At 37.1% G+C, this 27080-nt stretch overlaps 1 protein-coding gene across 2 annotated transcripts in view; it reads left to right on the forward strand.

Annotated features, from left to right (window-relative positions):
• Window positions 1–27080, forward strand: part of LOC105671998 (nephrin-like) — a 231301-nt gene that overhangs the window by 136705 nt on the left and 67516 nt on the right. For both annotated transcript variants that reach the window (XM_012366643.2, XM_012366644.2), the window contains 2 exons: window positions 9148–9299; window positions 25043–25169. In XM_012366643.2, coding sequence (XP_012222066.1) covers window positions 9148–9299; window positions 25043–25169 — 279 coding nt within the window. The remainder of the gene's footprint in view (window positions 1–9147; window positions 9300–25042; window positions 25170–27080) is intronic.

Below are 27080 nucleotides of genomic sequence, written 5' to 3' on the forward strand. Positions count from 1 at the left end.
ATCACATTCACATTTGCTTTTTTTTTTTGCTTAACAATAGATATTTGTTAAGATCGTTTTTCGGCTGCGATGTCGAAAATTAAGAAAATTGCGAAAAATGATAACAGTCTAACGCAGTTATTGGAAAAATACGATTCGAGTGTTAAGTTTCCATTTGACGATGCAACGAACGTATGCGAGTACCTGATAGCGTATACCTAGCTTGTCAGATTTCGTTGGATGGATTGCTATCGCGCTTTGAAAAAAAGCGAGTTTCGAAAAATTGGGCGACGCAGAAAATGAAAAATTCTTCAATTTTCTCATCGACTAATTGACCATCGACTGTTCGTCAAAGGACGCAACTAGGGGACATTTTAATTGATCGGCGCGAAATAATTCCTGTCGGATTTGACGAAAATGGACGTCGCTCGAACACAAACAGATTGCAGCCATTCGCGTGTGATATCACTCTCGTCCCCAAAATTTAAAACTGTCCAGTCGTTCGAATTATTCATTGCTCGTCGTGCGCATGTAGACTCAGAAATAATTCCGAAATAGGATTTTTTATGTATTCAGTATCCCAGAAATTATTTGCCACAATATCTTTTCCACTAAAATTGGAAATCCGGGACTAAAATTTAAAAATCTAGAACTACAAAATTTATTTAGCAGTCTAATGAATTAAATTTTAATCTAATTTATTCATAATGAGACTATTTGCTATTTTAACAAACAACTCACAGCAGATTGTGTTTATTATTATATAATAGCACCAAATAATTTATGATGTAATTAATAATAATTGCTAATTGCTAAAATAATCTATCCTTATTCTATATTTTTTTGCACTTTTTGCTATCAGAGAATCTCTTCTAAACTTTTATAGACATTTTTAAATCTTGTCGGACATCCCTCTTCTTCTACGTCATCGCGATAACAGCCACGGAGGTGGAAAATTAATATTCATAATTGTATAAGCGGCACGGCGGCTCATCGGCACGCCCGAGATTCATCCGACAAGAAACTCGCGCGCCGGACAAACAAGTTTAAATTAAATCGCCGGAAGCTGCCTTGAGCAGAAAGATACGGGAATCCGCTCTGCTGAAGGAGAAGACTTGCCGTAGATTGCCTCAGAGACTCGCGTGATGTAAAAAGCTTGAGTACAAACGGTACGTTGTATCGATCGTGAAATATTTCAAACGTGCTCAATTACTTGGATTGAAAAGCGTGATACTTTCATCTTCTACAGTTGCAAGCTAGATATTTTTTGTTACATACTTTTTTTTGCCTGAAACGATGGTTATTCGAAGAACATTAATAAGGATTATTGGTAATGTCGTATGTTTTCTAATATTGAAATTCCATAACAAGTAGATTTGTACCAATGGTACCAGTATTTTTTAAGTAATCTAGGAGTAAATAAACAAATTAGAGAAATAAAAGAGATACAACAGAGATAATTTTTTCAATCGATTCTAAATAATTTGATAATACAAATAGATTGAAAGTAAATATGGACAGAATTAAAAAACGGGCTTCATATTTAAAGACCACATGCCCCATTCTCGATCTGTTAGCTTCTCTGATTAAATAAAATTTCCCGTTAGCTATGTTTTTTTATTAATTTGGAGCCTCATATAATGCGACTATAATTTTCGAAATATCGTGAAAACGTAATAAATCTCAAAGCGGAAAATACACGGGTACGATAACCATCCGATGTTGAGATCTCATTAAATAGTGTCGTAAGATTGCATAATTGGACGTAATACGACGCCAGTATTTCGATATCGTCGTGTATTTTGTTCTCTTTTTTTTTTTTTTTTTTTTTTTTTTATCGAGCCTGGTACATAGAAATTTATCTCGCAACTTCGCCTCTCGATTCTTCGCTAATTGGAAACTATCTGCATAATCACGTCGCGTCAATACGATCGTACGAAAACCTAACGAGTCGACGAAGAGCCTGGTGAAAGTGGATCGACTTGTGAAAATGGTTTCCGCGGTCGACAATGAAGTCAACGAATACACGGAGCTCGAGTGGATTGTTGTAGAGCTCTCGAAACCGCCACGGATGTGTCCCATTAATTTTTCATGCCACCGCCGGGGCCGAAGTAAAACCCGATGTATGCGCAAATAGTTCACGAGCGAAACGTCGTCGTTAATAGTTATTCGATAGCTTCGCGTAATGGAAATGGCGAAATTGGAATAGAATGCTATACGGATCTCTTGTATGTTGCGCGCGCTAATAGGAAGACACGCGATTATCTGAGAAATAAATCGGATTTGTCGAGAATTTATTTGCAGAAATGTTAATTGTACAGAATATTCCAGAAACGTTGCTGTTCCACCATCAATGAATTTTGTGTTAATAATAATTCATCTCTAATAATATTAATTAATATTAATAATTACTGCATAAACTATTATATATCATATTACTGTAATTTAGAGATTTTCTCGCAATAATTAGATGAACTTATAGTTATCTTAAATTAAGATATTTTTCTATTCGCAATTTTATTCATTGGACACAACTGCTATACTTATAAGATATTACCAATAGATTCGATTTGTGCAACTTTGCAATGAATATTTGCATTGAACAAAAGACGGGCAATGTTTCGCGGTACGAAACAGCAGAGAATATTGAGTTCTTAGCAGAGCTCGCCACTGAAGAAAAATATTGTATATTTTTCCATATATCTCGAAGCGGCATACCGCTATGAATTTTTATTATTTTTAGCAATGCGCTCTTTCCTATCCTGTCGCTGCTCATTGTTTATCTTATGATGTATTTCCCTGCAGAATCCACAGGGTTGCGTAACATCGCGTTGCTGACTCAACTATTGTAAAATCGTTCAGAATAATCTATGAAAATGGAAGTGTGTATAAAATGCAGCAAAATTAAACAATAGATCCATTTGGCAAAGTTTAAAAGATTTATATATACAGCCATTTGCATGAAAATTTAATGTATCTATTAATGTTCGGGCGCACGCGACCTAAATGCAGGACATGATGCAGGAATAAATTTGAAAGATAAATAACAAATACATAATAGATAATGAAATTTTCAATTGAATCAATATAATTGAAAGAGGGTTGGGTTGATAAATATATAACATAATCATTGTGCGCTGTTAATACGAGTAAGGGAAAACATTGTAATGGCGCACTATTATTAATGACAACTTTTGCACATTGACGTCAGCACGTTTCATTTACTGTGACTGTTTTAAATCGCTGTTACGAGCGCTTCTTTAACGAGGTTGCAAATCGGCACATCGCGAGAAGAACAAAGGCGAAGCGATCGTCTCGCGAACTTGTTCAACTTTTAATGACTCATTCTACGGAGGCGTTTGATTCCGAATAGAATGTAGTCTGCGCGAGTTTCAGAAGAATAATCAAGTTAGGTAACAAGCCGAAGAGTACCCGGCTTTCTCCCGTCGGGAACGCATTCCGCCGACACAGAAATTCCATTCGGCAAAAATCTCCTTCGCCGTCGCTCCTCCCGATCGGCGTCCTCCCGTTAATTAGTAAGAAAATTAATGAAGCCGTCTCCGCGCGCGCAAACTTTCTGCGCGCTCGCGCGAGGCTCATTAGTCTTTTATAGCTATGGGCATTAACGAAAGTAGTAGTAGATTCAACCGTTGATAGTCAGACGATTACGTGCCCGCCAGTAGTAACGACCTAACGAGTATCAGACATCAAAAGAAGTTCCTCATTAAGCTTGATTTTGCTCATTGCATTGTCGCTTTGCTTGCTCTCGACCAGCAATGCCTGGCGATAATTGTAGATCATAAAGCTTCTTTGCGTAGATTATAAACGATTAAAGGAATAATATGCCAGGTGTACACGCCAAATTCCGAATTCTTTAAACAAATTGGCAACCAATTTTTTTCAAGTTTTGAACTGAGACGTGATTAAACATTAAATTATTTAACGTGGAAAATAAAACAGTGAATTGATTTTCTTGTTACAAGTAACAAGTCTCAATTTACGTATAATTTCAAATGAGCATTTAGAAAGTTTAATTTAAGTATTGAATTGTAGAATGCTTAAAAATTTTAAAGTTACAAAAAAAGAAAAAAATAAAATTTTAACAATTTATTACAAATTTGAATTATAGAATGCTGAAAATTTTGAAGTTGCAGAACAGGAAATATTAATAATGTATTTTGTATAAAATATCTTCTGGGCTTTGTACAAGGTTTACATTTGACATGATATAGCATCTAAAAGTCCTATAAAAGTATCGTAATACGATAATACGACGGCGCATGTTACAGCAAGAAAACGAGCAGCAACTGGAGATAGGAAACAAAGTGTAGGTAAATGTAGCTCGTAATACAACTGTACGGGATATTTCTCGATCAAACCGGGTCTCGAGTCCGCTCGTTTTACGGGCGCTATCAATCCATCGAGCTTGACGGAAGTTACGATATAAAGCAGTCCTGTAACGAAGCCGGGGCGAACAGCAGATTTCAACGGCGAAACGAGGACGTTTGCGAATCCGCGGAGTCGCAAACGGCGTAACGACTCTCGAAAGTGCTCTCTCGCCGGCAACATGGCGGAAGAAGGGTTTAGCCCACTCCGGAGACGAGTGAACTTTAGGAATGTAACTCCTTGTGTCTGATAACTCAACCTACGGGGAAGCTAATAATTCTCCCTTCTACCCGACGCGAATTGTCCCTTTAATCTGGCGACATCATATCTTTTCACGAGCATCTCAACGTCCTGATATCCTTATCATCAGCAGCTGAAAGATTTAGAAATTATTCCGCTGCGAGGAAAAAAAATACACGAAGTCCTTTAATTCGGCGATTAAATTTTACGTTTCTCTTAAATACTTTGAAATGTATTTTTTCTGTCAAATTTTGATTTATTGTTAAGGCAATTGATATTAAAAATGAAAAAAATTATGAAAGAATACGTCTATTGAAAGATCAGCTTTAAACTAGTCGAAGAGTCCACAATTTGACGTAAAGTGCATTCTGAAATACGTTATCTTGAATATACTCGACACATCCTTAATATACATACATATCTTCTTGCTCGTGGGTACATAAGAGGATTAATACTTCGACGGTGATTTGTTTTCGCCGACGTTGAATTCTTCGTCCTCCCCGGAATTAATTAGTTTACCCAACGGCTTCTGGCAAGTGTTATTCCGCTACACGCCTCGTATATTTCCTTGTATTTGCCGAGCTGCAAGGATCGTATATCGTCGCCTCGTTTACAGGCTTTCGCGAGAAACAGAACGAGAGTAGACCGCGAGGAACGAGGCTCTCCCTCTCTCGTTTCGATGAGACCGTAACGATACGGGCGGCTTTGCCAAATTATGGCAATAATATCACTTAGAATCGCATGGAGCGCGGATTCAAGAGAAATTTCACTTAAGCCGGCGATTCGCGGGATCGGTGCATACGAAGCTAGACGCGCGACTCGCCTAATGTTCAGTCGTTCCCGAAACAACCGACTTTAACCTACCAATGAGCCACTTAACGACCAGCCTCTCTCGGTCTCCAATTCCACCATTTAACTTTTTCTTTATTTTTTTACGCTATTCACGACTCATTTTGAAGCTGAAAAAACCAATATAACTGAGATATATATTTAACTCTCTGTGCAATAAGCACAGAATAATCTATTTTTCTTTTTTTTAATTGTCGCGTTTAAATAGTAGAAATAATTATTAATTTTGTTCAAATATTAAGCAGTTTTGTCTGCTAAATTAATTTGCTCAATTTATATCGCGTTTTATATGTCAGAATATATTCGAATCACTTGGAATTTTGAACCGCGTTTTGAATTCTAGATTGAGCCAGACGTTAAACGGATCTAGATCTTCGTTCTCCTCTTAAAAACCTTTATCCTCTTTTGCTGCAAAATTGTCTCATCCCACTTTCTCGATGCCGTCTGGGTCGAAATCAAATTCAAAGTTCATTTTCAAACGGATAAATCGATTTCCTTTAATGATCTTCAGTCACTGAGAAAGCTCGAACAAGATTGAACTGTCTTAAAAGAATTTAGCAAACTTTTGCTCTAGAGTAAGTATAAAGTTTAAGGCGAGGAGATTAACTTTAGAATAATTTTTAAATTGATCATTAGTTTAATCTTTATTTTACGCCTGAAAAACAAAATTTAGAAATTTTTTTTTCATTCTTGAAATATTGACCAAAATCGTATTACACTTGATAAAATATAGAAAAAAAGGTTTTATTTGTGTTACATTTAATTCATAATTATATTAATCAAATCAATTTCGATTTTGTGATTTTTAATTCATGTTTCATAACTCTAATATTTCAGAAATTTTCTTTAATTTCTATCTTAGATCTCAAAACATCTTCACAGATCCTTCGAAACCTCTCGAGCCTTAAGTACAGCACTTCGACGTTATTCTCATAGCGCCTAACAGATAAAACGGCACAATTCCTCAAACTCCTCTTTCAGAAGTCGCACGATAAACGCGCGAATATCTCGCGCGTCTTGAAGGAAGCGCGTCTTATTGAACCGCTTCGTAACTCGATTAAAGCCACTCCATGCGCGCGAATAATAATAGCGGCTCATTAAAGCATCTGAGGAAGTGATGAAAGTCTTCGGGTTTGCGCTTCCATTTGTGAAAGAGCGTTTGATTGGGAATATAAGTTCGTGAAAAGGAACTCGTCAGAATCGTGCGAATATTAGGAGAGAAGAGAACGTGAATGAATCTATGAATGCATGGATTAATAAATGAAACAGTTTTGTTTATTTCCGAAGAATTTTATTTATTGACATATACAATACCAATCTAATAATACAAGATATGAAGTGTAAAATTTTTATTTTATATAAATAGAATACATAGTAATTGAGAATTATTAATTCTTCTTGCAATCTTTCGAGCGTCGGTAATTAATTGAATTAATAATTTTTACGCGTAAAGCGTTAACTAAAATCAACAGAGTAGATTTCGAAATAATTTCGAAACGTAACAAAAAAAATATAATATACGTATATAAAATTTGTACAATTTGCACTTTATTAATAAATTAGGAATTATTATAATATATAATTTAGTACGTCAATAACTTTAGAAATAAAATTTTGATTAAAAATTCTATTAAAATAAAAATTTGAAATTTGAAGTTGTTACAAGTTTGAACTTTTCAAACATTTCGTAATAATAATACGAAATATTTTATGTGCGTATGTTTTCTCAGGAACAGAAAGTTATCATAATTTATCTGGAAAGTTAATTAAGACAAAGTGCAGCGAATTTACGTAAAAAAGGTAAAATGATAGGAGGAAGATTCCTTCGACTGTTTAGGGAAAAGTACTAAAAGGCGAATTCTTCACGCCACCCTATCTACGCAACCTGACGACATGAATTTTGATTTGCAAATGAAATCTCAACTTCGCCGAGAGTTTTACGCCCGGCAATCTTCCCGGTCGTCTTTGTTTTCGGCCGCTTTCACGGCGAGCTCCAATTATGCGGACCATTCTCTCTCATCCCGATTCCTCTCCTCTCATTCCACTTTCATTCTATTTTTTCTCGATTTGTCTCTTTCCTCTCTATCGTCGCCATTGATCTGCGTTTTCTTTTCTTCTGTTAGCCGAGAACTTTCGCGGAGAATGTCGGACGGAGAAGGAACCCGGCATGAAATTCGCGAGCGGACTGAATCCTAATTATCCCGACGTTTCTTCCGTTTCTGGCTTTCCCCCCCCCCCCCCCCCCCTCTTTTTTTTTTTTGCACCCGTCGCTTTTCTCGGACCGCGTCCTTCGTTATACGCTATCGTGCGTTGCAAGAAACGTCGGATCCCTTGGAAAGGGACAAAAGTGGGTCTCTCGGAGTAGGATAAAAATCAGAAAAGCGAGCGTCCACGCGCTCAAAGTCTGCAGTCGCGCTTATGACTAGTACGTGATCGCCATTGAAATACCTTTCTTGTTGTGAACGGCAAATTATTTTGAATGAAATTGGATTACTGACAAAAGTAGAAAGGCTCTGCATTCGAGCTCTTATCTTTTCAACGATATAAAGTCACATAAATGAGAATGTGTTATTGAACTTCTAAGGGTAACGTTAGTCATAAGCAAGCAGATAAGAAGATAAAAATGTAAAAAGATAAGAATTGTGTTTTAATCCGGTTCAATCTAGTTCGTAAAGTTTAATATTTCGTCTAAGTTCTCTTGACTGTAAGTTCTTTGGCAAGCACAGAGCTTTTTAACAAAAATTTAATTGCAACATCTTTTTAAAATTGTTAAAATTGTTGTCGTTTAAAGTATAAAATTTTATTGCATCGCAAAATGTACATTTTAAAGTTATAATTCAACAAATGTTATGATATAATATTATAAGGTATAAAAATAAATAAAATGTACATTTTATTCAATTTTAAGCATTGGAATTTTGCCATAAATTTTGCCTTTTTTACCATAAAATTTAATAAGCGTAGCATTTTAAAGTTTATATTTTCTTTATTATGATGCATTGAAATCTTATATTTTATATTTTAAACAATCTTATCTTATATCTTATATTTTAAACAAAGAAATAATTAAAATGTTAGTCAACTAATATTGAAAATAAATAACTTGAAGTTTAGGCTCGCAAATTTCAAAACGATGGAATAGCAGGAGGATCTCAAGTCAAAGAAGATTGTAATTTTTGATATCTTTTATTGAAACCAATGTTTTAATTAAGCAGCATACGTTTGCTGCTTAATTAAAACATTGGTTTCAATAAAAGATATCAAAAATTACAATCTTCTTTGACTTGAGATCCTCTTGCTATTCCATCGTTTTGATATTGAAAAGTTGAATATTCTAAAGAAATGTTTTAAGTTTTTACATAAATTTAATAATTAATTTTTTTCATTGCCAGTATTTGCCAATAATTACATAGATATGCCTAATTATTAATGTAAGAATTATCGAATTAAATATGATGAAATGTAAATTTTAAATTTTATCTCAATTGTATTTTTTAATATTACATTTAATATTTTTAAGGCTAAATTGCGCGCATTTTAGTTACATAAAATTTGCAAGGAAATCTATGATAAGTAGTTATTGGCTGAGAAAGTGAGCACATTGCGAGTTTCCCGATAAATATTTTTATTTCACTTGCATATTTTTTACATTTATGTCAGCGATAGTGAATAAGTAACGACTGGTTTTTACAGTGAAGCCGCTCAAGGTGGAGATTTTAGGGAAGAATCAGATGCTATCGGCGGGGAAGACATATGACGTGAAATGTCAGAGTACCGGCTCGAAGCCGCCGGCGGTCCTAACCTGGTGGAAATCCTCGAAGCAGTTGAAGGGACTGAAGAAAAACGTGAGTAATGTCAAGATCCTTCTTCCTCCTTCCCGTTGCGCGTGGCAAAAACGTGCCGCGCTCGAACGAACCAAGCTGCCGCTTCGCGCTTAATTGCATCCTCCTTCTGCTTAACCACTGTTTCGAGATACGAGAAGTGTTCTCTCTCTTTCTCTCCCTTTCTCTCCCTTTCTCTCGATTACACAAATTTACTCTGCTTTATTACGTAGACTAACCTGGTTACTCTAATGACATAAGCCATTTCATTTAAGCACAAATATTTTCGTAACGGTAAAGGAAACGAATTATCATTAGCCTTACCCGAGCATGAAAGTACTGTTTCAAAGCATTGTTGAATCAAATGCAAATTATTATTTTGCCTCGTTCAACGTGGATCGCGATTGGAATCTGTATTTTTATAATTGCTATTTTGTTTCTGTTTTTATGTTACTTTATTTAACGGACACGCGATTCGTTTTATCAACATGTTGCTTAAACACACAGAGGCTTTCGTGATAAAACCTGAACCTGAACGAAGCGAACGAAGATTACTATCTCTATTGATTTGATTTTAAAAAAATACTGTTATTATTTCAGAGTATTGTTAATTTACTCGGGAACTATTATTGTTTTATTTTATATAACTCAGATTCCAATCAAAATCTTAATTTTTGCGGGTGCTATTCCTCGTATTACTTTTATGTAACTCTCGCGTCGCAATTCGTTCTATCAACGTCTCGAAATTGAAATCTTCGATTCGCCAACACCGCCGCGTACGCGCAAGCGGATCGGAAATCGCGGAGTTTCTCGATCGCGATAACACACATCCCGCCGCAATATCAATCACGCAAGAGTTCGTTCGCGGTGCTCGCAAAATCGACACGCGAGAAATCCGTCTCTTTTGCCGGCGTACGATTAAACGAAGAATAATAGGAAGAGCGGGGCTCAGGAATAACGGCGGAAATAACGACGTCGGAAGACGATGCTGCACCGCGCCGATCTTTGTCGCAAACGATGGAGAACCGTTTTCGAGAGAATCGATTCTCGCCGCGCTCTCCCACCCGCGATGGAGCGAAAATAAAAATGACAGTGTCTCGATACACGAAATACTGCTGGGAGCCCTTCGGCTGCGACGTAAATGGAAACTCGTGGAAATAAATTCGCTTTTATCTCGCGCAATTTCTACCCTCCCCGCGCCCGTCCTCCTTTCATTCCCCTTGCATTCAGTCCTCTTATATTTTCCTTCTTCATTTTTTGGCTCTTGAGCCAGTGCACCGTCTACTTTGAAAACTTCTCTGCTAATTGAGAAGATCAGAGAGAAGATTTGTCGTTAACTTTTAGGTTTTCGTTAATAGCATCACGAAATGCTGCGCACAAGCGATTCTTCTTTGCTTAATATTAAAATAATGATGAAAATATACACGAAATATTACATTTTTGTTGAAAATTTATAGTTAGTAAAGAATAAAATCATTAAAAATGCGAGAATAAAAAGTTGATTCAATGTCTAATTAAATAAGAATATACACGAAATATTAAATTTGTTGAAAATTTATGTTTAGTAAAGAATAAAATCGTAAAAATCGCGAGAGTAAAAAATCAATTTGATGTGTAATTAATGTGGCTCCAATTAGAAGCATTTAAAATATTCTTGCGGTATTCGGCGCGTGTATATTAATTTTACACATTTTTATTTCATTTGCGACACAAAAAGAAAAAGGGTAAGATACAAGCCGGACCTTATATCGGTTATCCCGTCAATATGTTGTGTGGGACGCGTTAACGGAGTTTTCCAATGTCGCTCGACCGCGAAAGTGCAGGAAGAAGCGAGGTCATTACGGCTCTCTCCGAAGATGGATCAGCTGGGAAGCCGAGAGCTCGTAGGATCAGGCGCGCGTAACGAGCCCGATGACAAAAAGCTCGTTCGACTTTTATACCGACACCACCGGAAAGATTAGGCCCCGTGCGCGCGCGCGCTATTATCCCGATAAAATTTACCGTTCCTTCCCCTTTCCGGAGACGGAAAGACGATGTTTACATAAATGGATTTCCGGTGAGGAACCAAAATGGAGAATCTGATGAGGTTGTTCCTTCGGCACGATTAAATGGGAGAGATGGGACGCGCCCCTTGTTTCTCGCTATTTATCCCTCCCTCCACAATAATTTGAAATTGCAGCCCGAGGCTATAGCCTGTATCATTTATGTCAACGGTTCTCAACCTTGTTTGCGAAGGCTTTCCCAAGGAAATTTCGCAATCGGAAGTTTCGCAATAGCATCCGCTTCAATTAAAACTTTTTGTACGAATTAATTAAAATAACGATTTGTTTCCTGATAGTTTTATATGCGCCATAATTTACAATACTTTCGGTTTATCTGTTTCATCTCAAACTCTCGTTAACAAATGCTGAATTTATGCCTGACTAATTACTGTTAAAATGATAAATGAGTTAATAATCTCATCAACTTGTAAAGATAAACTAATAATATGAAAAATTGCATTTCATGATATCGAAGATATAATTGACATAATCTTTAGACAAGAAATAATATCACCGGCCGTTCGATACGCGGCGCTACGCCGATGCACAAAATAATCTGGGCAGAATCAGGGCGGCTGACAGTTTCATTAGCACTCGTGCTCATCCTGTAATAATAACGCGCTGCGGCCAGGAACGGGAAATAATCGATTTCCATTAATAAAAGACGCTGTAAGCTACTTAGCGAGTAAGTGTGGCGAGGATACGCGCTGTAAGTTTTTGCACCGTAAATTGAATCCGAAAGTTTCGCCTGTGAAAACTGTGGCGAATCTCTCAAACTGTTCAGGAACAACATGATGTTCGTTGGCTCTCGCCGCGGCACAATAATAACCCGGTCGCACCGTCCGATAATTAATTGGATCATGGGAACTGTCCATTTGATAATTGCGTTAAGTCATTCCGCAAAATATTACCTCGCACGTGATTATTTCCGCGAAATTTTCTATCCTCTATTATACACCACTTGGCGTCATGAAGCTGACAGTAGCATCACGATTACATTTACATACACCAGTATTTACGTCAATTATTTTCGCGGTAAAACTGCAAGCTTTTTAGGTCAAATGTAGATCAACAGTTAACTCTCGTTACCGATTTTATACGGTCGTTTATTCGCTTCAACACGTAAATGCAGGATCGAGAATCGCGAGAAATGTGTTGGACAGTGACACGGGGAGAAATTCTGCCGCGTAAAGAGGAATGCTGGAAAAAAAATACCTAGTCGATAATACACGGCAGGCGTGATAGCGTGCCAGCGACAGAGCAGATCGTAATTCTCGACGTGTTCTGTCTTACGTATTACCGTGGAATTCGTTTTTCGCGTCGGTTGGCATAACTTCAAGCCACTCTCGGGCGAACGGATAATAATCTATACTGCTTCCCTTTGAATTTAATTCGACGCCAAAACCAGCAAGCGCGAATCGATCATCGCTCGACAGATTGATTGTGGAAAAAGTGCTTGCAATTATGTGTAAAGTGCGATATTTTATTTAATCGTAATTTATTGTCTGCATTACAAGAAAAAGATTTCAATTATAATATGCTATTATAGATGTATTGGTATTTCAATGAAAAGAAATAAAAAATTGCCAAATAGATATATTATTTAGCGATTTTTTATTTTCTACTATTTAAATATTAATATAAAATTAATACATTTTTATTAACGTTAAAATATATTAAATAGCGCAGTCTTAGAATAATTTTTTTTTTTTATTTAATTGGAACGGGATAAACTCTGTCAGAGCCTTAATGGCTTTCCGCGTTGTTGAGACGCGAATAATGGTGATTCCGTCACTCGTGATTCATTCGCACAATCGACTAATTTCTGGTTCAATTTCTTTTGAAAGACGTACATTCATCCGGCTTGGGTCGAAGGGTTTCGCGAATGAAAAAGCACTAAAGGTCCTTTTATCACAGATAGGGATTAAGCACGAGAGCTTATTACACCGAGAAGAGTGTTTCTCTAATTACATGTTGGCGCCATATGGCTCGTTCGTCGACTTTGACGATTTTTCCGGTGCTTAATTCCTTAACGCTCTTCTTGTCCGCGAAAAAAACTGGATCACTTGACGTCAGTGCAAACACGTTTAATATAAATGAATGAAGATCGTTTCATCAAATTCTGCTCGTAATAAACTATTTTTATAGTAATTTTTACGGCAATGAACCTTTGTGCAGCCGGTTCAGAGGGCGTGTGTGTTCAAACATTTCGCTGTAGCATCCATTTCGAACTCGTTGCCAAGCCGTTCCTTAAAGTATCTCTTAAAGGGGATCGACCCGGATATCGGGATAAGAGTCGGTGAAATCCTCGGGGATGAAACAGAGAGGCGGATAATCGTGAAGAAAGTTCCCCGTATGTCGGCCAGACTGCCTCGAAAGAAATCGACTGCCATCTTATAAATCTAGTTCGCCTGCCATCCCTCGTCATCAGGGATGGGTTAAAGTCCTAACATCTTTGATCTTCTTCCCGCGGGAGATGCTACAGTGAAAGGTTTTCACGCAGATATTTTCCGCGGATTGGCGCGCGCGGCTTGGACTCTGCAAGTCTTCGACAATCGATAGCCTTGGCTCGAATCGCAGCCGATAACAATTCGTCGCTTGACTAGAATTGACTACAATTGTTTGTACTTAAATGTACAATGTGTTCACCGCGTCTCGTGATTATAAATTTTAATAAGCAGTAGTCTAAGAGAAGAGAGAGAGAGAGAGAGAGAGAGAGAGAGAGAGAGAGAGAGAGAGGAGTTTGTTTTGATGTTGGAATATAGGTTTCGATTTATAAATGACGAAATTATTTTCTTGTTCGGGAGAAATTTTCTGTAAAGAAAATCCTCCTCGACCGATATAATAATACACTTCCGGGAAAATCACATGTTGAAAATATGAGAAATATCCTTATTGTGAGACATTCGTGGAGGATTTTTATCTTACCCTAAGAAGGATTGGATTCCTCGTGCCGAAACGGTATTTTCCTCTCGATTATGTCGACGGAAGGGCGGAAAGTATATTTACGCAGCGGAACGATGAACCGAGGGGTCTTTTATAAAGACTTATACTAACAATCGAGCGAAGAATGTATACAGAAATGTTCCACACGCATTGCGCGCGCTTCAACCTATCATTGTTTGATGAATTTTGAGTTGATTTTTGCCGAGTGGAAATTTAATGGAAACTCATCATTTCTAGAATATCTTTAATCTGTCAGATTAAATATTTTGACGATCAAACTTTATACGAAATTCTATATGTATAAAATTTAACTTAAATCGAGTTCGAAAGAATTGCTTTAATATTCCAACATTGAAACAGAGTTTTCTCTTAGTTCGGCTTTTAGTATTTACAATTGAAAAATAATGCCGTACACACCTAACGTGCTTCGTAGATTCTCAAACTACTTTAATTAAAACGAGGATGTTATTTCGATGTAGAATAGCCAGTTCGCCGATCGTTTTAACGTAAAAAAGTCGCTTTGCTTTAATGAAATTGGCACGAAAAGCTACGAATGCATCCATTCGCATAACAGAATGAATTCCAGCAATCCTGAGAACGGATTCAAAGCACAGCGACTTCGTGTACAATTGTGGCGTTAGCTAAAACGGGATATTCGTTTTCAGATTACTTTCGTTAAAAGAACATTATTATTGCAGAAAAATCGCAGAAATTTATTATGGCTTTTATAATAAGAAAAAGGGGAGTGTCTCGTTTGAAAGAAATGTAAAAAATGATTTGCTTTGAGTTATTTGTTGATAATTAATATTTTACTATTTTTATTTTACTATTAATATTTTATTAAATCAGCATGAATTTTTAATATACTGTTTTAATATACTATTAATATCTTTTTGACTCAATATCGAACACTATAATTATCGCTTTACTCCGCAGTATTGCTGTATCGGCAATGGCTTGTAATAATCGAGGAAAAAGGTTCTTGTCGCGGTAAATTAATAAAAATTGACGAGAATAATTATAACTCGCGTTACAAAAGTATACAAAGTATTCTAGAATTATCATTCTACAATTTTCTATTTTTCAAATATCGATATCCAGGTGATGTAATAGTGACGCGAAAGATATCTGATATTCAAAGATATCATAAGTCTAGATCTATTGGAAGGTTTTGACATTTTGACATTTTGCCAGCCAGCTAGATCGAAAAGCTTCGATGATATGTTGTCGAAACGAATAAATCATCGGCTGTGTCAGAGAATCTTGTCCGCACGTTTAAACGCCCCGTTCGACCGGGAAAATTTTCATTAAACGGCCGGTCGTTAAACAACGCCGCCGATATTGGGAAAAGAAAATATTATACGTAAGAGAGAAGAGCGAGAACCGGCCAGGCGCGATAATTTATCGGCATGTCGATGCACCGGCGCGACTGAATTAATAGTTTCATGGGGGTGACAGACAGCTTGATAATAATTTATCGGCTTGCTCGTGTAATTCACCGATCGCTGAGCCATCTGGAAACGCATCGCAACGGATTGATCGGTAACGGGTATCATCAATAACCGTCGCTGACGAATGTATAATGATGCTCGAGGAAGTGTAGCCTCGAAAATCGGCCCGCATAAATTGCGGAAGAGGATTGTGTGCGTTTGCTAAACATATTTGTCAACACGCGTCCGATCACTGGCCGGGACAACCGTGTGTTTTGGGTAATTAATGATGGCGAACCGGGATCACGATCGCCCGTAGAAATATTTGTCCACGCCGCCCACGGAGCTTAATTGTGATTAGATACGCGATTTGAATGTTGTTGATCACCGAATCGTTTACGACTATATATAAAGCGTCAGATTTGGATAATTTTAGTGATTATTAAATCTTTGTGATTGAAAATGGTAGAAAATAGAACGGAGAAATGTCAGAGTTAGAAACAATTCACTTACAATTAGAGTCAAATATTTTCGTAACACGTTAAATATTTTGTGATACGTTATTAATAGTTAGAATATGGCTGGCTCCAGCGATGTCTAAATATGAGACTGTCTTATAAATTCAATGTAATTTGACTCTGATCTCATCATGATATTGTCGAGCATGAGCTTGCCTTGTTAGAGATTGTGGCGTGTTACGGAAAGGAAACCTGAAGTCTTGTGCTCGTTAATCGATTATTGGGAAAGCGTGTAAAGGGGATATTCCATTAATCACTCAAAAGTATATTTGTCCGACCAAATGGCTCTCACGAGGGATACCGAGGGATCGATCCAAATAAAATAGATAAACACGGAGCAGCTTCCCGTTTCCTCTTTCTCTCTGTCTATCGCTTTGAGGTTGATAGCCGTTTTAAGGGAATTGCTCCGTGTTTAATCAGACATCGCCGGTTCTCGAGTTAAGACATCGTCGTCGACGACGACGGTAGCGACGACGATGGTCCGAATGGCACGCCTAATTCGTGGAATCCATTAGTCGAGCGGAGAAACTCACGCAGATAGTCACCCTCGTGCGCGTTTGGGCGGGAGAGAATGACGACGAGAGTAATAGCGATAGTGGGACGGTAATAGCTAACACTTCGATGCAGTATCTCGACGCGTTGTGTGTTGCTATTCACGCCGGTGTAGTTTGTAGTGGTGGTGTACGTTGTTTTAAAAAAATGAAAAACAAAAATTATGATGAAAGCGGGTTAAGGGTTCATACATATTTGTAGCGTTGAACATTTTTTATTAAATGCTGAATATAAAATGTACACTTTTTGGTGTATTGGTTATTTTTTTATAAGTATATATTTCTCTCTTATTTTTGTAAAATTTTATTTTATTTTATTTTTTGATAATTGAGAAATTTTATCTATTTTGAAGTTAAATTAAATTACAAGATTAATTTTTATGTTTAGTAGTTGAGTGTGTATATATTATTATTTGGTATTAATATAGGTATATCTATACCTATTTAGTTGCTATAAGAAAATACTTAAAATATTAATCGCATTAATAATATATCGCTGGAAAATTCTCTTCAAAGATTTGTGTCGTTTTTGTATTATGTATATAATATAAAGTGAATGATAATCGATATATTTTCTATTAAAAGGTATTATCTTATCGCACTGCTTTTGCTACCAGCGAATATGAATTGACCTTAAAACATTTCTCGCGCCTGCAAACGTGCACTCAGCTCTCATGTAAATTAACTCGCTCGAAGATAAACGTGGCACACATTTGTTAAATACGTTATCAGGCAGATGAAGATTCCGTACGGTCGTCATAAAAAATTTATGAATATATATCTGTAAAATACGATAAAATATCGAGGTTTTTTATTTATTAATTTCTTTGTAATAAAAATTTAATGAAACGTAATTCTTTTATCTCTCAGCATTGTATATTTGAACATTGAATAACAATTAATTCACAATTTAAAATTGCATTAAACTGCGCGCTTGAAAGCGGTATAAAAAATATTTTTTTACTTTGAAGAGTATTTAAAATATTGAAGAGGAGAAAATTGAAAATGATTTAACATTAAAGTTGTTACCAGTGGTTAACTTGATATGAATTTTGTACGAATGCAAGTCAGAAAGGAAGAACTTGATTTAACATTGCAGCAACTGCAAACGGCTTATGTAATCGCGCGTTTGTAGGTTACATCTTACAAGGTAAAAAAGACATGCAGAAGTAAATTTCCTACGTGCATTTCGTTACATGAAAAGCCCTTACTGAGATGCAGATGCATTTACATAAATGTCAGTACCTTTTTCATCTTCTTTATCTGCACGGTTGAAATGTCGCTGGACCATAAGGTCGACTTCGCGCTCGCTTGAGTTGTACTACTAGATTAAGGGGAGTTCACAACGGCACGGATGGCACACAAAACGATGATGATTTTTCAGCCGTATTATTTTTACGGGATGCCAAGTCCGAATCCGTCGCGAGAAAAGTACGAAACGTTCCGTTTAATCCGGCTCGGACCACTCTTTAATTCCGGATGAGATGTTTCAAGCACACTGTTCTTTCAGCGTGTTGTACGGAAAATTAGGAATTTTATTAACGAGATGCGTTCGTCCAACGGTCGCCGCGTCATTTCAAAACTTGCTTATTGAAATTGGATTCTGAAATTCATGGCGAATAAACGGGAAAAACCGATATCAGGAAAAATACGTAGTATAATATTTATATAAATTTTTATGAATATTTATTAAATGAAATACGAACGTATCTGTAGAGAACATGATTAAAGGATTATGAAAGGCTGAAAAAAAATTAACAATTTTTAGATTAATTTGATTGATGCTAAGGATATTAAAAAATATTTAGAGCGGAACAAAACTTGGAAAATGATTTTAAACACTTATAAATCGATTTTATTAAGCGAAATCTTACGAAGTTTATATATTTGAATATTGTTTTATTTTCTAGAGAAGAGCTGTTTTTTTTTTTTTTTTTCCATTTTTTCTAAAATGTGAGAATATTGGTCAATGATGAATTATCACAATCGGATTTAATATCGAGAGAACCGATTTTCCCGTAATAATTCCCGGCAGAAGTACTCTTCGAGCACGAATTTGTCGCAGTTTCGCGCATTATTAGTCGACGGATTTTATCGCCGCGAGTTATTAGCTCGGGAGTTTTATCGCGAACCGCCTCACTCGCTGGCGGAAATATGCCGCGTGGTATCTCGTGAGCCGAGAAATATGCGTCACGAAACGAAAATTTCGCTTGCACAGTGCGAGGTGAATTATTATTTTTCGACCTGCCGGAAATTTCTCATTGTCGGCATATGGCCGGTTTCTGACCGCTGCTGCGTGTCTCGTTATTTGATTTGACAGCGAAAAAATGCATTCGAAAAAATCCGATATCCTTTACACTTTTTGGGTTTACGTTTGGTATCGGTATTTGTCAAACTTTTTCCCTTGTTATTTTTTTATTGAAACTATTAACAATGTTATGGACATACGAAGGTAACCGATATCAATCAAAGTATTGTATAACACGCGAATATCTCATGGTATTGTTTTTCAAAAGAATAATTTGAATATAATTGCGCAAAATGCGAGTTCACGGTTCTCCCTAATCACATTCTTTATGAATTAATAATTTGCTTTTATTTGATTTCTAATATACTTTGCATAACTTGGCAAATTCGATAAATTCCAGCAGCGTGCTTTTCATTTATTTGCGGAAACGCAGGCCTTTGTTTCGAGCGCGCAATTTTACGCGACAATGCTGACGATCATGAGGAATTAATCGGCCGCATAAATAAATTCGATACTCTGTTATTACGCGGAATTTGATCATGAGCGCCGTTGCGCGAGGAGCGAGGGGAATTTATCAAAAATACAATTATCGTAATAGTGCACCGTACCGTGTGTGGCGCGATATGAGCGAATCTGAAAAATAGTCGGAGCAAATACAATAAAAGTGATATAACGACACACGAGATATTATAGCAATAAAATAATGACCGCGCGTGCGCGCATACGTATATGCGAAACGGGTTAAAAAGCTAGTCTCTCTCGGCGATCGTGAAAATACGGCGCTTTTCGACATATCCAAAATCGTCGACGAACAAGAGACGAAATATTCATCGGTGCACTTTTCAATTAAAAGCTCATTCCACGCGAAGCTTATTTGACGAGAAAACTCACGGAACGAAATCACTCGGCGTGATTTGCGCACAGCAAAATTTATTACGCGTGCTTTCTACTAAAACTTTTGGACGGACGGGATCTAATTGCGAATACTTTAAAATTAAAACGGCTTCTGACAAGCGACAGTAGTTTAAGTCACGTGACATTTACATGAAAGGAAAGCTAGTTTTAATTATTTAGTGCGCACTTTTCGGAAATGTTTGCATGAAAAGGATGAATTAAGGTATAACACGAATATTTCTACGAAGAAAATTATTAACATTTGAATTTGAATACATAAAAATCTTAAAATATAAAAATATTAAGACAAATTTTGACATTCAGTCGTTCCGTTGTTCTGTTGCGAGGTAGCTATATGAAGGTGAAGTGATACAAAGCGAAACAAATAGAGTTTTTGTCGCACAGCACTCCAAAAATTCTATTTGGCCGAGGAGACGCATTCGATTGACGATATCGGCGACACTGAATTTTATCGAGTTCACCACGGTGGCACTAAGCTGCATCCGCCACGTCTACGTGCTCGAACGTTTTGTGGCTGCTTGTGACACCAATAACCTAAAAGGCTTTCGATGCCAGTATCTACTTATCTCGCGGTCCAGTCGAGATATTACTACTGCCGCGTCGGTCAGAGAGAGAACGAAGGATTCGCTGATGCACACGCGCGCTTTCTTACATCAAGCTCTTCCGCTTTTAACACGACAGGTAACGACGAAGAAGAAAGAGCGCAACGGAAAGAAACAGCGCGGATTTATTCCGTCTCTTGAAAGCTCTCACGCGAATAAAACGAAAAGGGCGATAAATGTTCATCTTACGATACGCGCGTTTCTTTATACCAAAATAGGATATATGTGCATATTGTCACATAGTTTCTGTAAAAAAAAAAGTATGCTATCTCTATCTTCATTATTTTTAAAATTTCGACGATTGAATAAATCAAACTCTTTTATATTCTCTTATATGTATTATTTCAACTCTGTCAAATTTTTATAGCTAGCAGTTCTCATTTAGTGAGGTTTTTATTCATTTTTCGCATTGATGAATTTTAATTATGGGTTTTTCCGCCTGACGTAGAGCTTTAATTTTATTTGTACAGCGATATTCTAGAATAGAACTTCGCCCTCCTTTTTAAGTTAACTAACCAGCGGATGACTCCATGACAGAGGAACATTGTTAACCACGTGATACCGCACAAATGTATTTAACATGTGCGACGTAAAGCCTTGTGAAACCTTTCTTGCTCGCGGGCGAATATACCGGGTAACTGAAGACACAAGCGAGTTTCCGGACGAGCGGATCCGAGCTGTGGTTTTGTATGTACACAAACGTCCGTGTGTGCACACTTGCGCCGTGTGTATGTACGTGGAAAGATGGAAGGGTTCTCTGTCTCTATAGCTTTTCCTCTCGTGCGCGCGCGTCTCCATCAGCAAGGTAAGAAGAAGTTAATCCCGACCCTTTCACAGAGAGAACGCAACAGTGATGTAGCACAAAGGAGTGGAATGTTCTACGCAAATTGCATCTTATTTGGACAATTACTTCTGCAAATAGGCTTGATCCTGTCAACATGTAAGTTTGTTACTTTACAAACACAAAGAACAATCGATTTTAATAGAATTAATGGACCGATTTATACATTATTCGCGTTCATAACTGTTGACTTGCAATTCACATAATTAAACACACGATCTTATTATATGCAGGATACGCGGCAGAGTAATCCGACTATGCCAGCCGGAATTTCGAAAATTCCGTACTACCGGCTAAGACATAGCTGGAATTTTCGTCCGGTAAACTCGGGCCAAAGTTTTTCGAATTCCAGAAACGTGGCCGGCACACAAACGAGACCAGCCAGCCGCCCGCCGGGGATTTGATTTTAATTTCGCACAGAGCCATCGTAGTCCCGTAGCTTTTTTACCCCTGCCGCGTTCGTTCTTTCGCTATTGTTTTGGACCGGTTCGCGCGCGAGACAGAAAGATATCGACGTGGAGAGAGCAAGAGCGAGAGCAATGCGGCAAAAGAAGGAAGAACGAAAGCAGAAAGTTCCGAGAGATGGTTGTGTGGAACTTGATGTGTGATACGGAGGGGGATGAATGCACTGCACACACACACACACACACACACACACACACACACACACACACGCGCGCGCGCGCGCGCGCGCGGCATATTTGTGCATATTTTCCGCCCGCGAATCTGCATGAGTAACGGCACTGAAATTTCGGTGCCGTCACCATAAATTCCGCGGAGCTCGTTTTCTAGAGCGTATTCGAAGGTTTCTTCGAGATACGCGACGTGTATCTCGTTTTTCGTTCGGCTCAGCCGTCGCATCGAGCTAACATCGATACGGTATTTGAAATTGAGATACGGCATTTTAAAAGGAGAGATTTTCCACGAGCTCTGAGTTTTCGTCACTCTCTTCTTCGCGATGATGCAAAAATTAGTCAGATCTCGATTTTGTTATAATAAAAATTTTTATAGCCAGCGAATATTCGCTCGCAGCATTTGCAAAATAATCTTGAACATTTTTTACAGTTTTGATGAAAATTTAAAAGTAAAAACCAGCATTCACGAGAATTTTTTTATTAAAGATATTACTTGCCAAAAATCTCAACTAAAAATTTATAAATAAATAATCGCTGCCGTTTATCATTTATATCCACTTGTACCAATTTTGCATCAATATTAGATTATATCTTAATTAATTCATAACAATATGTTATCATGCACATAATACAAATGCAAATCCTAATATATAATTATGTAAGATTAATATACATATGTTGCATAAGATTAATATACATATGTTGCATAAGATTAATGTACATATGGTGCATAAGATTAATTATAAAATCCCTTCTGCATAATAATACAATATTAATAATGATATATAGCGTAACGAGGTGTCGGCTTTAATGTCATTTCCATGGGGCAGAAAAAAGATCAGTAATATCTAGGGCTTTAATATCTCATTAATAAACAATGCGGAGCTTATTGTGAAAAAAATTCGGTTTTAACATCGTAATGTGTATTGAGAAATGAAATGAATTGAAAGGGCACGTTTCTTTCCTGCGTGATGAGAGTGAAAATTTTATCGGAGAAGCGGAACCGATGGAGCGTCATTAATGCGATGACGTAGTCGATTTTTCTCGAAGGAAAAAATCGGGTATTCGCAATCTCGGCTGAAAGCAGGAGCGAAATTCGTGCGAAATAAGAAGGAATTACGCGAGTTCTCTTGTGGCGACGTCGATTGTCATGGAAATTTTACGCGACAGAAATTAATCCCTGGAACGCGGCCGCATTTAGTCACGGAATTCGCTACAATTTCGCAATTTGCATTACATCAATTTAGTCGCGGCGAGTAATCGCCGCGTCGTTTCCGCAGCCACGAATCCGCAACGGCGCTAATTTCTCACATCTTTCGGCAATATTCTAATTGTCAAAAATTTAGCAAAAAATACAAAAAATTATCGTCTCTCTAGAAAAGATGAAAAGACATTGCTTTTTTCGTTGCCTTTGTTCTTAGACTCACGACATATGACTTCGTGAATAGAAAATAGTTATAAGAGTGGGGATTTTATTTATCGAGTCAGTCGGTGGTGGTTGATGAATGATTCGAGTCGGCTGAATTTTTTCAATTACAACATATGTTCTTGAATTGTATAGCTTTTTTAATAAAGACTTTTGTCTTTATCTAAGAGTGTGCTGCTCGTTAGCACTTCGCGTATGTATTTTTTCAGTCTTATTTATTCATGTATTCTAACGTTGATCGAAAGAATTTTTACACATTGCTATTCCTAAAACTTGTAGTATTTGAAAGTCAATAACTGAAACGGTCACTTCGCGCGTACTTTTCTTTAATATCCGTTGCATCCCTCCACGTTATTTGTAATAAAGAAATAGACCGAAGCATATCAAGTGGATATCCTGCATGTGAATTTCCCTTGGTATTATTCAAATTTTCAGTGTTGACGTGGGAGCGCGTTCCTTTCCCCTCGCATCAGAATCGATATCTCTCCTGTGTGAAGCGCAATCGGCTTTCCTCACAAATAATCTGCTTGACAGCGGTAAACAGTTTTTTGAGCGGAAGGAGAGAGTTTAGTTTACTTTGCTATAGCTAATTCAAATTATCTTTATCTTCATAGAAATAAATGTTTCTCAATTGTTTTTGTAAAATTCTTCTTTTATCTGAATGAAATAAAGTGTTTTTATAACACTTCTTTTCCTTTTCTTTAATATGTTATAGAAGAAATATTCCAGATAGCGTAAATGGTGATACACTAAATGCGGATATAATTTTTCTAAATTAAAAAGAAAGTTTAAAAAATAATAATAATAATAATAAAGCGACGTTATCTTTAATTTAATTTCAGCACCGAGTTCTCGTGGACGCAACCACATGCGGCAGGAAATACGGTCACATTTTTGGAACCGAAAACGCACATATTTATTTTAACATTTCACGCGTCCATTGTTCGCGCTTGAAAAATGTACGGTTTCGCTGTTACGATAAAACGTACGCTTTGCTGGGCTGTTCGGCGCTGTGTTTAAAATCTCGTAAACAGCGCGAGCTGCTGGTTATGTGAGACGATAAAACAAAAATGCAGCGCGACCGCAATTTCCCATTGTGGGGGCGGGGGAAAAAAATTGAAAAACGACAGAGGAATGTTATGAAATCGTTTATCTTCCACTTTCTGCGTTATGATTCGTCCTGATTATAATTCTCATAATAGAATAATATGAGCAAAAATTGCAGAAATTTTCAACAAATATGAAAACGTTGCTTGTTATAATAGAATAATGAGTAATATATAATTTAAACTTTATAAATTTAATTATTTAATTATATTTATTCTATGCAATCTGATGCATTAACTGTAATTAGCCAGAGAGAGAAAACAGGATTTAAATTATAACAATTCCATATTTCTGCGTGAATTCTTTATTATTAACACAAATATGCCATGATTATATTAGCTTTTCGTTATTATTTGTAAAAAATGAAAATTTATTAACAAATAATAATTATATAGAATACATAATTAAAAGTCTCGACCATCTATCCGTTTAATAAACGCAAAGTGAGCTTTGCCGTAAATCAGTATCGAGCAGCAGAGACGAATGACTGTTATTCGCAATTTCAGGACGGTGTGAGTCTGCTGCAATTCACGCCGACGGTAGAAGACGAGGGGAAGTTCCTGGTGTGCCGTGCCGAGAATCCGAAGCTGCCGGAAGCCGGCATCGAGGACCGATGGAAGCTGAAAGTGCACTGTAAGTACCAACCCCCGATGATGGTCGATAATATAGCGGTGACTGGCATATTTGCGAAACGTGGCTGCGTCACGATATAAATGACGTTTCCGTTTCAGTCAGATATATCGCGAACCAGCAACGTTGCTGATGCGCAAAGCTATATCAAAGAATTATAAGAGTCGGATTTATATTGAACACGATTGTTCGTATTTTATTAGTATCGATTTTAGCTTCGCTGTTTACATATGCACTGATAAAATTAAACTTTTAACAAGATTTAATGTCGTGAAAAGAAAAGCCAGTGGACTGTGGAATCTTCTGTATAATTCGATAATTAAACATTGAGCAATGTTTGCGCGAATAAGCATTTTTCCATCGGCAATACAAATACTCGGTGTAAGCACGCGCAGTCTTTTATACGAAATATCGTCCGGCGTAACAACTTTCTTGACGATCACTACGCTTGGAGAAGAATGAATCTGATTATTCCGATAAATTCCGAAAAGCCGGCATGGGGCGAGATTTCCTTCAGGACAAAGGCTGGAGGCAGGCGATCGGAATTTCATTCGAACGCGTTCGAATAACGGGCGCCTCATGCGATCGCCCTTAGACAAGAACGATCCTCGTAAGTCTCTCGGTCGTCCTTAAAGGAAAATGGCGCTCTTAGGGTGCCGCCGTAGCATCTTTCTCTTCTTTCCTCTTTTCCGGTACGAGGATGCTAAATATTCCAGACTCGAACGATATGATGGATCATTTATTATAGTATAATATATTATTATTGTAATAACTAGATGTTACATTTTTTGCGAATTCCACAATATTTTATTACGTTTTTTTTATATATATTACGTGATTCCACGCAGAACGCAACATGTCGCAAAGCGGTGTATATTTTTATTTAAAAGACCGTTATATTTTACGTGTATATATTAAAGGGATCCCTAGATTGGCTTATATAATCATTCTGCAAACTGTTTGTATTACTTAACCGTCGATCACAGCCCGGCAAATTAATTGTTGCTGTTTTAGTTTTAGTGTACACTTCGCTAAGTATATATTTGTCTTCCGTGTACCAATCGTGTTATGAGATAACTCTGTAAAGAGATACGCGCTCCGAAATTAACTGAATCTGCTAACCCATGGGAAAACAACGCAATTCGCGTTGCCAAAATCACCGTAATAACCGGCCAAAAAATAAAGTCCGTGTAATTAGCCAACAAATTTAAATATCCAGCGGTGGGGATGCGATAACAAGTTCATTATATCCACTGAAAAGTTACTTCGGCGTATATATGTGTATATAGCACAAGGCTATCAGATAACGTTGAACAGCGGACCAGGCTGTAAGCGTTATTAAATGTTCATAAACGTTACGCTATATTACAGAAAATATGCAGTAATGAACGATATGCAAATACGTGGTAAATACAATGTATAATTAATCATAAGTATTTTATCTCATTATTTTGGCTTGAAAATCATGAAAACCGAAATGGAAATGGAAATTCTTTACAATATAAAAATATAATATATATAAGCAATAATTTATAAATCGCTGCTTGTATCGAATTGGTAAATTGTCTTCCAGTAACACTTCTAATCTTTCTTTAAACCTCTTTGTTCATTCTTGAAGTTGTTTTGCTTTTAACGAAGTTAGAAGGATCGATATCGCGAAAGAGTGAAATAATAGCCGGAAAAACGGATCTCGATAATAGTTACATGACGCCGAGGGAACTTTGGTCATAAACTCCCCCAGGTTTCTAATTTATATCCGTAAAAGAAAATTACACGGAAGCACTTAAAGCGAAATACCAATGCTTCGAATCGAGTAGGCACTCATCGCCTGCCCTGTACATAACAGCCACCTTTCGCGGCGGTACAAATTGGAACAGCCGAGGTTGAACTTTGCACACTGTAATTACTTGCCTT

This window comes from Linepithema humile, chromosome 1, assembly GCF_040581485.1.
Source record: "Linepithema humile isolate Giens D197 chromosome 1, Lhum_UNIL_v1.0, whole genome shotgun sequence".
Taxonomy (NCBI): Eukaryota; Metazoa; Arthropoda; class Insecta; order Hymenoptera; family Formicidae; genus Linepithema; species Linepithema humile.